Source organism: Marmota marmota, unplaced genomic scaffold, assembly GCF_001458135.2.
Source record: "Marmota marmota marmota unplaced genomic scaffold, marMar, whole genome shotgun sequence".
NCBI classification, from domain to species: Eukaryota; Metazoa; Chordata; class Mammalia; order Rodentia; family Sciuridae; genus Marmota; species Marmota marmota.
The window spans coordinates 11,889,816-11,904,896 of record NW_026000241.1 but is presented as its reverse complement, the minus strand read 5'-3'; the positions used below and the strand labels follow the sequence as shown (position 1 = coordinate 11,904,896).

The 15,081-nt window shown below is 56.3% G+C and overlaps 2 protein-coding genes across 4 annotated transcripts in view; one reads left to right on the top strand and one right to left on the bottom strand.

Annotated features, from left to right (window-relative positions):
* Positions 1 to 6,620, top strand: part of Klhl40 (kelch like family member 40) — a 9,392-nt gene extending 2,772 nt beyond the window's left edge. The window contains exons 2-6 of the mRNA XM_015489426.2: positions 1 to 152; positions 393 to 500; positions 667 to 852; positions 2,587 to 2,733; positions 3,564 to 6,620. The exon at positions 1 to 152 is cut by the window's left edge and continues 9 nt beyond it. Coding sequence (XP_015344912.1) covers positions 1 to 152; positions 393 to 500; positions 667 to 852; positions 2,587 to 2,733; positions 3,564 to 3,675 — 705 coding nt within the window. The 3' untranslated portion in view covers positions 3,676 to 6,620. The remainder of the gene's footprint in view (positions 153 to 392; positions 501 to 666; positions 853 to 2,586; positions 2,734 to 3,563) is intronic.
* On the bottom strand, positions 4,340 to 13,373 carry Hhatl (hedgehog acyltransferase like). Of its 3 annotated transcripts, none has more exons than XM_048794912.1 (12): positions 13,235 to 13,367; positions 11,427 to 11,545; positions 10,993 to 11,060; positions 10,353 to 10,466; positions 10,038 to 10,232; positions 9,475 to 9,684; positions 8,895 to 9,066; positions 8,380 to 8,524; positions 8,203 to 8,238; positions 5,277 to 5,502; positions 4,723 to 4,864; positions 4,340 to 4,544 (listed from the first exon to the last, which is right to left on the bottom strand). In XM_048794912.1, exons 2-12 carry the CDS (start codon positions 11,530 to 11,532, stop codon positions 4,420 to 4,422), a joined length of 1,539 nt encoding a protein of 512 aa, XP_048650869.1. In that variant the 5' UTR covers positions 11,533 to 11,545; positions 13,235 to 13,367; the 3' UTR covers positions 4,340 to 4,419. The 3 variants fall into 3 exon arrangements, with proteins under 3 accessions (XP_048650869.1, XP_015344911.1, XP_048650870.1); XM_015489425.2 differs by having other exon boundaries at positions 5,277 to 5,478; XM_048794913.1 differs by lacking the exon at positions 10,993 to 11,060 and having other exon boundaries at positions 13,235 to 13,373.
* Between the last annotated feature and the right edge of the window lie 1,708 nt (positions 13,374 to 15,081).

Sequence of the window (15,081 nt, the reverse complement as noted above, 5' to 3'; positions counted from 1 at the left end):
CTGGACTCGGAGTGGCTGGGCATGCCGCCGCTGCCTTCTCCGCGCTGCCTCTTTGGTCTGGGAGAGGCTCTTAACTCCATCTACGTGGTCGGCGGCCGAGAGCTGAAGGACGGGGAGAGCAGCCTGGACTCGGTCCTGTGCTACGACCGGCTGTGAGCGTGGGCTGGGGGGGGCCGGGTCCTGGGGAGGGACTGTGGATCCAGGTGGGAGCCCGGAGTCCCAGTACAGTCGCCCGACCGCTGGGAGGGGCAGGGGCGTAGGAGGGTGGGGCCCAGGGGAGTTCCTGGAATGCTTCGGGTGCACCCCGAGTGAGTGTTGGGTGGGAGGGTGAACCAAAGGCCGGGATTGGGCGCACCCTTGAGTCAGGCACCCGTCCTTTGCGTCTCCTCTAGGTCCTTCAAATGGGGCGAATCGGACCCTCTGCCATACGCAGTGTATGGCCACGCTGTTCTCTCCCATATGGACCTCGTCTACGTCATTGGTGGCAAAGGCAGCGACAGGTGAGGCTGGGTCCCCGAGCGTGTCTGCTTCAGCAGAGTTGTAGGTTCCAGCGAAAGCAGAATTCTCCTGTGGCTGGAGGTTTGTCCCCACTGCCCTGGGAGGTGGCCAAGGGCAGCGGGTCTCTATTCAGGCCTCCCTCTACGCACTCATCCATCCACCCCACAGGAAGTGCCTGAACAAGATGTGCGTCTATGACCCCAAGAAATTCGAGTGGAAGGAACTGGCACCCATGCAGACTGCCCGCTCGCTCTTTGGGGCCACCGTCCATGATGGCCGCATTTTTGTGGCAGCGGGGGTCACCGACACAGGACTGACCAGTTCTGCGGAGGTGTACAGCATCGCAGATGACAAGTATGTGGCTTTGGGCCTATGTCAGTCCTCCCTGTGTCTGCCCTGGCAGGAGTCATAGCCCCTGTCTTGGGTCCCTGCTGTTGATTTGGAACATCCCCCACTGTAGTCCCTCTCTGATCAGCAGATAGGTGGGGAGGGGACTTCCCCATGAGGTAGGGCAGGGTTATGGGCTGCAGGGTCTGCAGGAGGGAGCTCCAGGTGGAGGAGACAAGGGATACCAGGTTCCTCACTCAGAGACTCCTACCAGGCAATGGCCTTGTGCTAGTGAAAGACCTGTGAGGGAGACAGGAGCTGCCCTGCTGGGATATCAGGAAAGAAAAAATGGAGCTGACCTCCAGCTGGGCTCAGCCAGAAATAGTGAGAGAAGCCAGTTCTGGGGCGGGGTAGGTGACCAGAAGGGCTGAGACACTTTATTCTGACACTAATGAAATGCCTTTGACGGGTTTTAAACTCCACCTGTTTTTCTAACATGCCTGGTGGCAGCTGGAGAGCAGGATCAGAGATTTTCTAGGAGGCAAGGGGGCCTGAGGGGTGCAGGGTGCAGCTGTAGCAAGAGGTAACGGAAGCCTGGAGCCTGGAACTAGGGTGCAGTGGAGAAGAGCCACTGGAGGACGTAGGCCAGGGCCTCTCTGGCTGTAATACACAGAAATCTCCCTAGTGTCGTGTTAATATGCAGATTCTGGATTTCAGATATGAGGAGGGGCCTGTATTTCTAAGGATACCCTGGTAATGTTGGTGCTGCAGGCCTAGGGACCACCCTCTGAGTAGCAAGGGTTTAGGAGATGAAAGAAGGAGGGCATAGTGATGATTTGGATGTTGGGGCAAGAAAGAAGTGGATGCTTTTGAGTGAGAATGGGAGGCCATTTGTTGGAGAAACATTGGGGTTAAATAACAAGATTGAAGGTCCAGTCAGGATATGTGGACTTGAGATGCCTGCCTGAGGGTGTCCAGGAGGAGCCTACAGGGCCAGAGAGAGGGCTGAGGTAGAGGGAGAGATTGAGGGCCCAAGAGTACAGAGGGGACAAACTTCATAAGGAGAGGGGGTGCCCATGGCAGGAGCAGAGGTCCAAGCCCCAAGGGATGGTGGGGGAGATGCATTATCCAGGAAGAGTACAAGAAGCTGACCCTGGAGAGGCAGGAGGTGAGGACAGTCACCTCTGTAGTGGCAGGCCGTGGGCCCTGGATTTTATAGCCCTGGGGTGGATGGGCTTTTGGAGGGTGGGAATGAAGGCCCAGCTGCAGGAGCCGGGGAGTGAGAACAGTTAGGCTGTGAGGGGAGAAGAGGGGGACAGGAGTGCAAGGGAACAGGAGCTTAAATGGCCACTAAGGAGCCAGGGGAATGTGTCCAGGGCAGTTCTTGGGGGCCTGCTGGGGGCTGGGATCCTGAGTTAGCAGCCAGGAGTTAGTTCAGGAGAGAAGAGGGACATGGGAGATCCATGGGGGACTTTGCTGGGCCAGTTGGATAAATGACAAGGGGGAAAGGAAGGGAAAAGGGAGGAGCAAGAGAATGGGGGAGGAAGTGAAACCAGAGGGGCCGGGAGAACAGGGTCCGGATGAGCTGAGGCCCAGGCAGGGGCACCGGGCAGGCACCCAAGAAAGTCAGGAAGCAGGAAGCTGCCCTGGGAGTGTGAGAGGCTAGGACTCAGATTTCAAAGGGTGCAGCTGGAGTTGGGAACACCGGGATAGCAGGGACAGGCCCCCTAGGTGATGCACCTTCTCACCCCACTGCCACAGGTGGGCACCCTTCGAGGCCTTTCCACAGGAGCGCAGCTCACTCAGCCTGATTAGCCTGGTGGGCACCCTCTATGCCATTGGTGGCTTCGCCACACTGGAGACTGAGTCCGGAGAATTGGTCCCCACAGAGCTCAACGACATTTGGAGGTGAGCCTGGCCCCAAGGAATCAAGGGGGAATTCTGAGCAAGGCTGATTTCCCCACAGCCTGGCAAGCTCATGTGTGGGCAAAGCTGATCCCTCTTCCAGGGAATCTTGGGGGAAGGAATAACAAACACACCCCACTTGCCCCATTTCTACCAGTGGGTCTAGGTTTGCACATGTGGAGTGCTGCAGATGGGAGCTGACCCTCAGCTTAGGGTACAGACCCACAGACACAGGGCCCAGGGAGCAGCCAGGCCTCTTACCCCCGTTTTCTGGGTGCTTGGCTAGAGGAGAGTGAGGCCAGGACTAGGAAATAGTTGGACTCCAGCCTCTCAGTCATTGCTTCCCATGGCTGGTCCTTCATGGGGACAGGTGGAAGAGGCTCAGCCACCTGGGGCATACTTGAACCCTCAGTCACTTGGTGCTGCAAGTGGCCTCTGGAGGAGTTGGGCTGCTAGGGGAGTGGGGTGCAAGGAACTTCTGGAATGTTGAATATGGAAACTCTCAAGAGGACATGATTGGTGTGTGTGTGCAGGGGGCCAGTGTAGATCTTCCTGGAGGGAGGTGGATTTTGAGGAGTGTGGGAACCCTGGAGAGGTGGCCTTTCCTGAGGAGGTAGCTCTGGATTATGGGGTGGATTTTCTTGGTAGTGGCTCTTTGGGAGGCCCCCTTCCAAGAGCATGGGAATTTCCAGGTATCTAGAGATAGACCTGGGCTGGGGTACACTTCCTGGAGATGGGTGTAATGTACGCAGCCAACCCTCCCTGCTGGGTCCCATTTTGGACTCAGCTGATGAAGCTCTTCACCCTTGTCCCCACTCTTCCCCCCACCCCAGATATAACGAGGAGGAGAAGAAGTGGGAGGGCGTCCTACGGGAGATCGCCTATGCAGCCGGCGCCACCTTCCTGCCTGTGCGGCTCAACGTGCTGCGCCTGACTAAGATGTGACCAGCCTAGAGGGACCTAACTAAGAACCCCTCCCATCCCACAGCCCTCACAGTCCTGACCTTGTGGGGTTCTAGGGAGGAGGCTGGGAGAGGCAAGAGCCCACCTGGATCCGGTTATGGTGCCCGAGGGGCTGCTTCAGTCAGAGAAGGGCTATTGCTGCCCAGTGTTAGCCTTTCAGGCAGGAAGGAGAAACTCAGGGCCCCTCCAGGGTCATCATATTTCCCCTGGGTCCTCTTGGCTCATAAGCCATTATCACAGGGGGGTATCCAAGGCTGTGTCCTGGTCATGCCCCCAGTCTGGCCATGTGTGCGGGTAAAGTTTCCCACGGGCCACGGTCCACTTGCCCATCTGATGGGAGTGTCCCCATCAAGTGCAGCTTGCAATGTGGGTACGTCTCCTTCTTCAAGAAGAATAAAATACCTTCTAAGCGAGTAGTTCAGGGTCTGAAATCAGGTTCTCCAAGAGTCAATAATCAGGTGGTTTGAAATTTCGGGCCTTAATATTCTGCTTTTGGGTTGTCAAGGTGGGAGGTCTTTCCCTCATGTGCTGCCCCTTCCACGCTGTGTGGGACCCCCTCCCTGAGACCTGGAAACTCCAGCTCTTCAGCCATGATGGACAAGGAGCCAGGAGATTGCTGGGAACAAGGGGAAGGGAACAGCCCAACTGTGGTAGAAAAGTCTTTTATTCTGTCAGTGAGGCCCTTCTGGCCCCGCCTGGGCCTGGGACCCAGGAGCCCCCTCCCACCTACTCTAGCTTCTCTTTGTCCTGCCTCTGCTCCTCCTCCAGTGCTAGGGTTCGCTCACGTTCCTTCACCAGCTGGACACCACAGTAGGTGACAAACAGGATGGCCAGCGTGGTCTGGGGGAACCCTGTTGGGGAAAGAGTCATCAGTGCCCACAGCAGCCCATCCGCAATGACTTTTCTCTTCCCATCCCTCTCCCCATTGGATGGCCCTCCTTGCCGAGTCCCTGGGGTATTGGGGTATGGAAGGAGCATTTCAGAAGGTCACAGTCCTTGAGGTTGATATATCCCAAACCCATCTCTCACCTGTAAGTAGCAGACGTCGGGCGACCAGTTCTGTGAACTCGAAGCTGTTCAGGCTTACAAGGTTGTACATGATGATGGCCCAGAAGTTTATGGCCCCACAAAGAGCCCGGACCCTACGGGACATCTGCTCTGACAGACGGGCCTGCCCAGTTCAGGAGAGCATTGGCAGCAAGGTGAGAGGCCCAAAGGAAAGAGGACATGGTTGGTTAATGGCCTGGCCTACAGGGCCACTTATCCTGGGGATATTCACGGTGTCTGGGAATCCCAGGCCAATTCTTCGTCATTATTAAACATGGGGAAACTGAGTCCTGGGGAGAGGATAAGAACTGGCAAACAAGGCCAGGCCTCCGTGTATTGGGCCTGATCCACAGAAGGAAGAAAGGGACAGATTCCCACAGGATAAGCCATTGCCCTGACAATCAGGAAGGCGGTGGTGAGAAAGTTCTAGGCTGGAGATCAAGTGTGTCCGGACGCCTCCAGAAAACAGCAGTGCCACCCTGTCCTGCGACCCTACCAATCTCAGCCCATCCCAGTCCCAGACCTCCCCTGCTTACCTCAACTTGTGCAAGAGGCCCATGTTCTGCCAGCTTCTGTACCCAGAGCTCAAAGTTGAGGCCAAAGCAGTTAAGGAATGACCACAAGTAGACAATGTCACAAGGCCCAAGCCACAGAGTGGTGATGGCAAATGTGGCCACTGAGGCCACCAGCTCTGGGATCACTGCAGAGTGCTCCCCACCAAGGTGGTCATACACATATCTGCGGGAAAGATGAAAGCAGAGGCCGGTGGAAGGGTGGGAAAGGACAGGTGTGAGGCCAGCAGAGGATGCACAACAGGCGCAGCCCTCCTCCTGCTGTCACCCTGGGGACAAGACGATGTTTTGAACTTAGGTGACTGATTTTCCTCTGCCCAACTCCAAATTTCAGAGGGCTCAGCCTTGGACTTTGTGTCTTCTCTAGCTGTGTTCATTCACTCCTCCAAAAATCTCATTCAGACTCAAGACTTTGAACACTGCTTGTTTAGCCCAGTCTCTCTTTGATTTGTGTCTCCAATTGCTTCTAGACATCTCACTTGAATGACTGATTCCCCCCTCTCTGCCCAAACCAGCTCCATTCCCATCTCCATCATCCCTTCAGTTACTACAAGCCCTGGTACCATTTTGGATTCTCAGTTTCCCTCTTCATTCACATCCAAACCAGCAAATTCTATTGACTCCGGTCAGTCCTGACCACTGCTCATAGCTTCTACCCTCCTCCCACTGGAGTCCAGGTGGACTAGGCCACTTAATGGCCTTCCTACTTTGGCCTTTGTCCGCTGTCCCCCAGCCCCTTTTTCACACAGCAGCCAGAGGCTTAGCTCAGATCACATCATTTCCATGGTTAAACCACGCCCCCATGGCTTCCTATGGCAATTAGAATATTAGAGAATCCCTGTCGCTGGTTTTCTGCCTTTTCCCCCCATCTCTGATCCACCGTTTTCTCCCTCCCTCCCTCTGCCTGCCTTATTAGTCTTTCTGATCTTCACACACACACAGTTGGTACATGTCTCAAAGTCTTTGCCCTGGTAGTTCCCTCTACCTGGAATTCCATCACCCTCCTCCACCCCACACATCTCCTTATCATTCAAGTCTCAGTTCAAATATCTCCTCACAGAAGGCCGCCCAGACCCCAACTAAAGAAGCTTCTACCCTGTAACCAAATTCTATCCCCTTACACTTACCACTCTCTAAAATTATCTTATTGATGTTTGTTTGCCTGTTTATTGTTTACCTGTTTTTCTCCCCCACTAGACTGTAAGCTCCATGATTTCAGGGTCTTTGCCATATTCACTGCTTGTATCCCCAGTGCCTAGAACAGTGCTTGGCACACAGTAGGTGCTCAATAAATATTTGTTAAATAAATTCAGTGGAAGACTCATTGGCTAAGCTGCCTCTCCACTCCTTGACCTCCTCATTTCCATTGGTTTCTTCTCCACTGCACCTCAGCCACCCACTCCCATGGTCAGACCCCAACTCTGTCACCATTTGAAATTTCACTCCTTGTTAATTCTCACTTTTTGCCCAACCCCTTCTGACACTTGGCTCCCCAGCTCGTTCTTCAATTCCACTGATCCCTCCCGTCTTTACCACCCTCTTTAACAGGCTTATGCTCAATGAGTCATCATTATAAATAACCTTAAGCCCCTTATTTTTCAATTCTTCCTTCTTGACCATCTGGGAGAGCCGATTACCAGCTTTCTCTTGACCTGCACCCCCGCAGCTAAGCCCTGATGGGAAAGCCTCACGTCTTCACACATTGGAGGCTGAAACCCACTACCTCCAACCCCACCTGGCCTCTCGGAGCTGAGCTCTCTATAGGCAGGTGCTTCTCCCCCATTGCAATGGCTACCGCACCCCTCTCTCTCCTGCAAGTATGAGAGGGTGTGGTGGGCACTTGGGAAGGAGGGCCTGAATGCTGCCTCCTCAGCCTGTACTGGCTTCTCTTCTTCTTCCTGAAGGCGGGCCTCTGCCTGAGAGTGGACACCATCACCTCCTCCCTCCTCAGGACCTCAGTCCACCAATTGCCCCTCCATACTGCATTACCGGCTCTTCTGTTGAATAGTTCCCCTCAGCACCAGGGGTGTCCCAGTACCTCCTACCTTTAAAACACCCCACAACTCCCTTTGGTTACCCCTCTGTCTTACTCCTTCAGTCCCAGGCTTCTCCCAGAAGTTGTCCACACACTCCCCCACAGTTCCTTGATTCCCTTTCACTTCCCCTGCCTCCCCAGGGGAAGGCTGAAAAGCTCCATGTCACCAATGCTAATCCTCAGCCTCCAGCTCTCTTGAACCTCAGCAGCACCTGGCCCCGTGGCCCCCTCCATGCCTAGATGGTCTTCCCAAGCTTCCAGGGTGTCACATGGCCTTGATTCTTCTCCTTCTCCTCAGTTCCTTCTCCTGGCTCTTCCTTCTCCCTCCAACCAAAGTCCTTGTGGGACCAATATTGGCTGACCCCAACTCTCCTCGACCTGTACCCCAGGTTTTATGCACTCGAGGCTGCAGCACAACTACCCTCCCTCATGACATCCACAGTCCCACCATTCCTCCTGACTTCTCTGAGTCCCTGGCCCTCAGATTCCTTGGATTTCCCTAATGGTGCCCCCCCCCATTCCATCTAGATGTTTCTCAAACAGAACCTCTCTCTAGAAGTCACCCCATTCTCCCATGCTGAAGATAGGGGCCCAGAAGTCATCTCCTTCTTTTGGATGCCTGTACTGAATAGCAGCTCCTGGTGTCTCTGCCCCCCTGCCAGCCCCTTCTCTCCACTTCCAGGGCCCTCAGCCAAGCCCAAACCTGTCTCTCACCTAGACCTCACTCGTCTAAGGCAGACTTACTGTCTCCTTGCTTTCCCTGGCCTAGGGGTGCTCTCTAAAACCATGGGTAAATCTTGGCACTGCCCAGACATGTGGCACTATAGCTGTGACCACCCCCTCACCCCAACTCACTTGCAAAGCCAGTCATTGATGCCCCGGTCGAAGTGTCTGTGTGGAAAGAGCAGAAGGGTGTGAGTCCACCTGACACAGAGCTCCCACGGCACAGCGGGAGGGGACATGGTAGGATGGGAAGAGGCTCAGGGGCGGTGGGCATCCAAGGTTGCGACCCCCTCCACTGCTTGTACTCACGTTTCCCCAAAGACATAGAGCGCAGTGATGCACTTAGGAGGCTGGGGCGGATCCAGGTGGTCCAGGCGCGCCACGGTGTTGACGACACCGAAGAGGACCGCAGCCTTCACCCAGTCATACACCAGGTTTGAATAGGCTAGGCCAGCTGGGGACAAGGTGCTGTCACTACCCAGGGCCCATCATCACCTTGGCCTCCCCTGATAACCCCCAAGTCCCAGGGGAGGTGCTGAGCCCTGCCTTCCCCCTGGACACTTCTCTCCAAAGGTTGGGGGAGAGGAGAAGTCCTTGCCACCTGCAGCCCACAGGGAGAATTTGCCTCTTCCTGGGGGAGCACCAGGCCCCACCTTCCCCGTGGGGACCCCCATCTCCACTTGTGAAAATCAATCACAGCCCTGATGAAGGGCAGGCTGTTGGAGATACTGCTCCAGCCTCATAGGACAAAGCTAAGGTCAAGTCCCAGGCATTTCAAAGAAATAAGTCCCCGTTCCTGCACCCTTGGTGATGTGGGGACCCACCGAGGGCGCTGTCTGGGAGGCGATTGGCAAACTTGAGGTCATTGGGGATGGTGAGGATGTAGAAGAAGTGAAAGAAGATGTCCACTGCTATGATGGCCACCACGCTGAGACCTGCCTGGGCCCGGATGCGCCACAGCTCGCCCTCGGGCCTCACTGGTTCCACCTCGCTCACCTGGAGGGATGCAAAATGTCTGGGGGAGTGCCAAGTGTCTGCCATGAGGAGCCCTGCCCCAGTGGGGGTCCCCCTGGGTGGGAGGAGGCAGGCTGCACCCAGGAATTCCGCCCAAGGGTGGAGACACCCTGAAGTCTGGGGAGGGTTCTGTCCGACAAGGGGAGACCAGTCCTGTCTTGGGAGCCCCATTTGAGCAGGAGGGGAACGGTCATAGCCTGGGAGTCCTGTCTGAGAGAAGACACACATCTCCACCATGTGATCCTTGTCTAAGGCGGAAACGTGGCTGCATCCTGGGGACCTACTGAAGATGGGGTACAGCCTGCCTGGGGAGTTCTACCTGAGATAGGAGCCTCTGTCTGAAAAAGGAGACCTAGCCTTGTTCTGGGAGGCCACAAGATGTCCCCTCACCTGAGTGTGGAAGCGATCAAAGGTCATGATGGGCCCAAAGAAGAAGAAGGGCAGGTAGAAGTTGTACTTAAGCAGGTCGGCTAGGGAGTAGCGGCGGTCAGGGCGGGCACAGCTCTCCAGTGCGAAGCTGGTGCAACGCAGCACGGTAAAGCCGCAGCCCCCGTGAAACAGCACCTCTTGAAGATCAAAAGTGCCTGTTACAAACCCGCTCTGGAGGGGAGAGAACAGGCCGCCAGCTCACCAGGGGGCCTCACACCTCTGGGGAAAAGAAACCCCTTTCCAGCTTCCCAGGGGGGCCCCAGCTTGGTCCTGCCCTTCCCCTCTTCCAGAGCCAGTTAACATTGACGATTGCTCTATCCCAGCAATGTGATAGAGCAGAGGACGAGTTGGACACACTGTGCTGCAGTGCAGGTGACCGCCTGGTTGTCAGGGCACACTCAAAGGCTTGAAGATGGGTGAAAAAGTGAAGGAAATACTTGGGGATACTCAGGAGGCAAAGGCTTTAAATGAAGCAAATGGCTTGGGGTCCTATCCCTGTACCCTTCCAATACTCCAGTGCATACCTGCCAGGAGATGAGGGGGTCCATCTTGAAGGAGGCCAGGCTGGCCAGGCCAAGGCCAAGACAGAGCCAGGGCTGACCCAAGAGTGAGGCCACGTAGAGGCCCACACAGTGGCCAAGCAGCAGCAGCAGGTACCAAGGGCCCATTGTGCCCATCACAGCCAGGGCTCCGTACACAGCATACATCCAGGAGCGGAGCTGTGGAGATGTGAGGTTCTGGTTTTCCTATGCTCCTGGGGGTAGGACCCCTGAATAGATTTCCCACAACCTTTGCAGCTAAGGAGAAGCTGATGAGGGCGGGGGGCAGATTCAGCTCACCTGGGGGGCAACCATTGTGCAGAGTTTGGCAAACAGCACGTGTCCAGAGAGGGCGAAGATGATGACATTTCGGAAGGAAGTGAACCACATCACCCACTCAAAGTCAGCTACATCCTGGGACAGCCAGGGACGGGAGGTAAGGAAGGTTAGGGTGGGTGAGGGAGGATAGCAGGCGGGTACCCCAACTGGGCAGAGCCCTAGCACCTTCCCAGGTCCCTTGTTCTTCTCATGCATTAGAAGAGGAGCAATGGCTCCAGGTCCCTGAAGTCCCCTCTGAAGGAAGTACCCAGATAGAAATGAAGGGAGGAATGAGGGCACCACGTGGACAGCACTGTCCCTCAAATCCCTCTCCCCCTCTGCTCAGCACAGTGCCTGACACTCTACCACTGCTGCCCTGTTCCTGGGAAGGGTGGTGCTGGAGGCCCCGCTGAAGCTCATCCTGCTTATGGACCTGTTTTCTAAGTGAGTCGGGCTGGGGAGGGGCCATGGAGAAGCTGAGGTGCTGAGGCTCAAGCTAGAGACCCCCTTTGTGAGACGCCAGAAAATCTGGGATAGCGGAGAGTGGGGAAGAGTTAGGGATGGAGACACGTGCCAGGGGTCGGGGACCCTAAGCAGGGACCCTGGGATGTGGGAGACCTACCATCTTCCGGCCAATGTACTCCCAGCCGGGTCGCACAGACTCCCGGAAGGCCTTCCTGTGGGCCCCATCTGAGAACAGAGCGTGGCCTCAGTGGAAGGGGTCTTTCACATGCCCTCCCAGGCCTACCCCCAAGGACGAGGCTGCCCCCACCTGGGGAGAGGGGAACAGGTCTGCCAGGTGTATAGCTCTGGGAACACGGCAGAAGTTGGGGGAATGTGGGTCTCTTGTTCTGCCCCTGCCTCGCCCTGGGTCTTGGTGTGTATCTATCTGGGTCCAGGTCTCTGTGTCTCTGAGTGTCTATGTATGTGGGGGGACAGGCTCTGTGTCCATGTCTCTAGGTCTGGGACCTATATATTTCTTGCCTTACTGATTAGAACCCTGAGGCCCCCAGGGGAAGATAGATTCCCACCCCTGCCCCAGGGCCCAGCTGTTACCTTGGGATGCTTCAAGGAGGCCCCGGCCAGCATAGGCCAGGGACCCACTCAGCACCAGGAAGTAGAGACCCAGCTCAGCTGCAGGCAGTGCTGTCTTGATGCCCATAGCCTGGACAGGGCTGGGGAGATAGACAGGTGAGGGCCCAGCCTCCAGCCCCACCTCATGGACCCCTACGGGGGTGCTAGGCCTCCATTCTGAACAGAGACCACTCCATCCACCCCTTGGGGTCTGGGGAAGTGTAGCATCACTCTCCCCACCCCTGTGTGCCCTTCACTCCTCCCCTCCCGACTGCTGCTCCAGTTCCAACCCCTTTCACTGAAGGTTCTTGACAGTCTAGTCTCCACTCAGTCTACCTTTGTCACCTTCCTTTACTCCTTCACACCTTTCGGATGGATTGGTCTCCACCCTCTGCCAAGACTCCTGCCAAGGCCCCCTTGAACTTTAAGGAGAGGAAACCCTATCTCTAGCACCTCAATCAGGTTTCTGGCCTCCAGGGTCCCCCTACCTCAGTGAGACTCCTTCAGCTCCTAAGAAAGCCAAACTCTCTCCAAGACCCCTTCTCTGACTCCTACTCACACCCTGAGTGGCCTTTCCTTCTCTGAGACCCTGTAACCTCCCAGATCCTGTCCCCAGCACCAAGCGTCATTCATTCAGCCTTTTATCTTTTGCAGACCCCACACCCAGCAAGCCCCCACCCCCGCGCTCTAGCCTGCCTCGTCCCTGGTCCCTGCCTGTGTCTGCATACTGTCCCACCCGCAGTGCTCTGTGTACTCTGGTCCTGGCCACTGTCTGGAGGCTGTGCTATTTGAGAAGGTGCCCTGGAGAAGTGGGTGTGGGGCCAGGCAGGGCCAGGAGGGCACAGGGAGCATGCTGGCTGCTGTCCAAGGTGCTGACCAGTTTAAGGGCCAGGGTGAGTCTAGCCACTCCCTCCTGCCAGCACCCAGCTTGTTCCCAGGAGTCCTGCTGGGCCAACCCTGGGAACTCAGCTAGCACCTATGCTCTTTCCATCCTGCTTCAGCCTGGCCCAGTGTCTTCCTAAGGGACCCATAGGTACGGACTCAGGGCCTAAATGAATGAGAGGAACATGTGTAGGTGCCCCTTGGGCTGAGTTGGGCCCTGTTTCCCACCTCAGATCCTCCCCTAAATCACAGGCCAGCCTTCCCCACCCTGTGGCCAGCTCCTCTGGACCCCCACAGCTGACATTCTCCCCATTTTACAGATGGAGGGGGTCATAGGCCAAAATGGGGAAGGGACCCATTAAAGCCACAGGACGATCCTGGGACAGGGTTTCGTCTCCCCTCAAGACCAGATATTCTCCGTGAGCCCCTCTGGAATCTCAGATGAGGCCATTGCTGCCCTGCCCGTGTCAGGGGGCTGCCAGGGGGCTGTCATCGGAGGCCGAGGGCCAGTATGCCTCCTCATCAGCAGGGTGGGGGGGAGGGAGGCCTTGGGGATCAGGTTAATGGAGCAGAAGCTTGAAACCGGAGCACGGTGAAGAGCCCGCGGAATAGCTTTGTCAGCTGCCTCCCACTCGCCACTTTCCAATTTTAGCTCCCCATGGCCGGTGCAGAAGTGTCCCCAGTGAGGCCTCAGTGAGGAGCTGGACCCCAGCCCGGGGCCTTTCCTGTTAGACCCCCCCAACATGGACCAGCCTGTGGAAGCAGGAGTGGTCCCTTCCCCCGGTCCTGTCTCAGGTGCACCTGGAGCAAAGCCCACCTTGGGGCCTGTGATCTGCAATCAGGAGCCTGGGGTGGGCCCCACAGGTCTCCAGGGCCCCAGAATGGCTGCATCCCCAGCTGGCACTGACCTTGAGGAGGCTGCGAGGGACCCTGGCACACTGCCCACCTCGGGGCTCCGGGGTCCTTGTATCCGACTGTGCGTCTGTCCGACCAGCTGAGCTCTGGGGCCACGGTGGGGTGTGTCCAGCCCTGGGGTCCCCACCCCCTCGAGGCTATGAGCGGTGAGTGGTGACAGCAGGCAGAGGAGGGGGAGGAGGAGGGTAGGGAGGAGGTGGCCTTCCTGGAGCGGAGCTGAGCAGAGTGCTGCAGAGCTGCTGGCCGCAGGGAGCCGCAGGGAGGCTGGGGGGGGGGAGGGGGTGGCCAGAGGCACAGACTCAGACAGGGACACCTGGGTCTCACTTTAGTCTGTGCCCTTGCCCCTAGAGATCCTGTGTCTCTCTCTCTCTTGCTACTAGCCAGGACACCCTTCTTTCAGGAAGCCTTCCAGGTGGCCCCACGAGCCTCTACAGACTTGTGAGCCCTGCCCCCGATGTAGTGTCACATTCACACACACGAAAATGCTTTCCCATCTCTGCTCTGTGGACTGTAGTTCCCACTTTACATGCCACCTCCCGAGGGCTGTCCAGGGAAAACCTCTCGTTCCATTTTATCAAGCAAACTCCTGCCTGGACAGGCATTAGTACCTGGGGGAGGACCGACTTGCCAAGTGGGATTGGAACTGGCACGGGGTGTGTTTGAAAGTGGCTCCCACCCCCAAGCCCTGTCCTATAGGGAGTGGCCTGGATGGAGGGGTGCTAGAAGGGTCACTTGGCAAGCCTTGAAAGGGTACTTGCAATGGCTGGCATCAGCATTTTTTTTTTTTTTGTACCAGAGTTTGAACTCGGCGGCACTTGGCCACTGAGCCACATCCTCAGCCTTATTTTGTATTTTTTTAAAGACAGGGTCTCACTGAGTTGCTTAACACCTAGCTTTTGCTGAGGCTGGCTTTAAACTCACAATCCTCTTGCCTCAGCTTCCTGAGCCACTGGGATTACAGGTGTGCGCCACTGCGCCTGGTAGCTGGCATCATCTTGATGGCAGAGTAGAGCAGATAGGAAGAAATGTCCCTAACCAACTGTGGCTCCTGGAGAGACACAGCCAATACCCCAACCCTGGCAACCTGATGGGAAGGGGTAAACTGATGGCCCCATTGAGAGGTCAGGATCTTCCAATAGTTCCCCTTTGGGATGAGGCCCCCATAGTCTGGGGAAACTGTATGTATTTGTGTCATGTCTGTGCGGGCCTGTTCATGCGTATGCTCCAGAGCATGCTCCAGGGCCTGTTTGGGCCTGTGCAGGCCTGTTCATGCGTATGCTTCAGGGGTTAGGGAGGCCCCACTGGACCTGGTTCAGCTGATCTCCTGAACACCCCCCCTCCAATAAGGTTCAGGTGAAGATGGGCAGTAGAGCCCTGCAGGGGCCCATGCAAGTCCTAGAAGGGAGAGAGAGGCTGCACTAGGCAATGGATCCTCCCAACCTGCAGACATGCTGGCCCAAAGGAAGCCACCATGAGAACCAACACACACTCTACAGAGAATGACACAGAGGTGCATGCCACTGATCCCTGACCCTGAGAATCATGAGTGACAGCCTCGACACAGTGTGGGGTCTGGGTTAGGGCTACAGCTGGGATCATGAGCACTAGAGGAGGCCAGTGTCAGCGAAGGAAGACTTCCAGTCTGGAGGAGGAGTCAACGGTGAGGTAATCATAACAGCCAGGATTAACATACATGGATCAACTTTTTAATGTCACTGCAATCTGTAAGGAAAGAGTTACCATTATCTCCAGCTGGTAGAAGAGGAAACTGAGGCACAAGGTGGTTAAGTGGCTGGATCAACCCCATAAGCTTCTGGAACTGACTGTCCTTCAGGCTGAG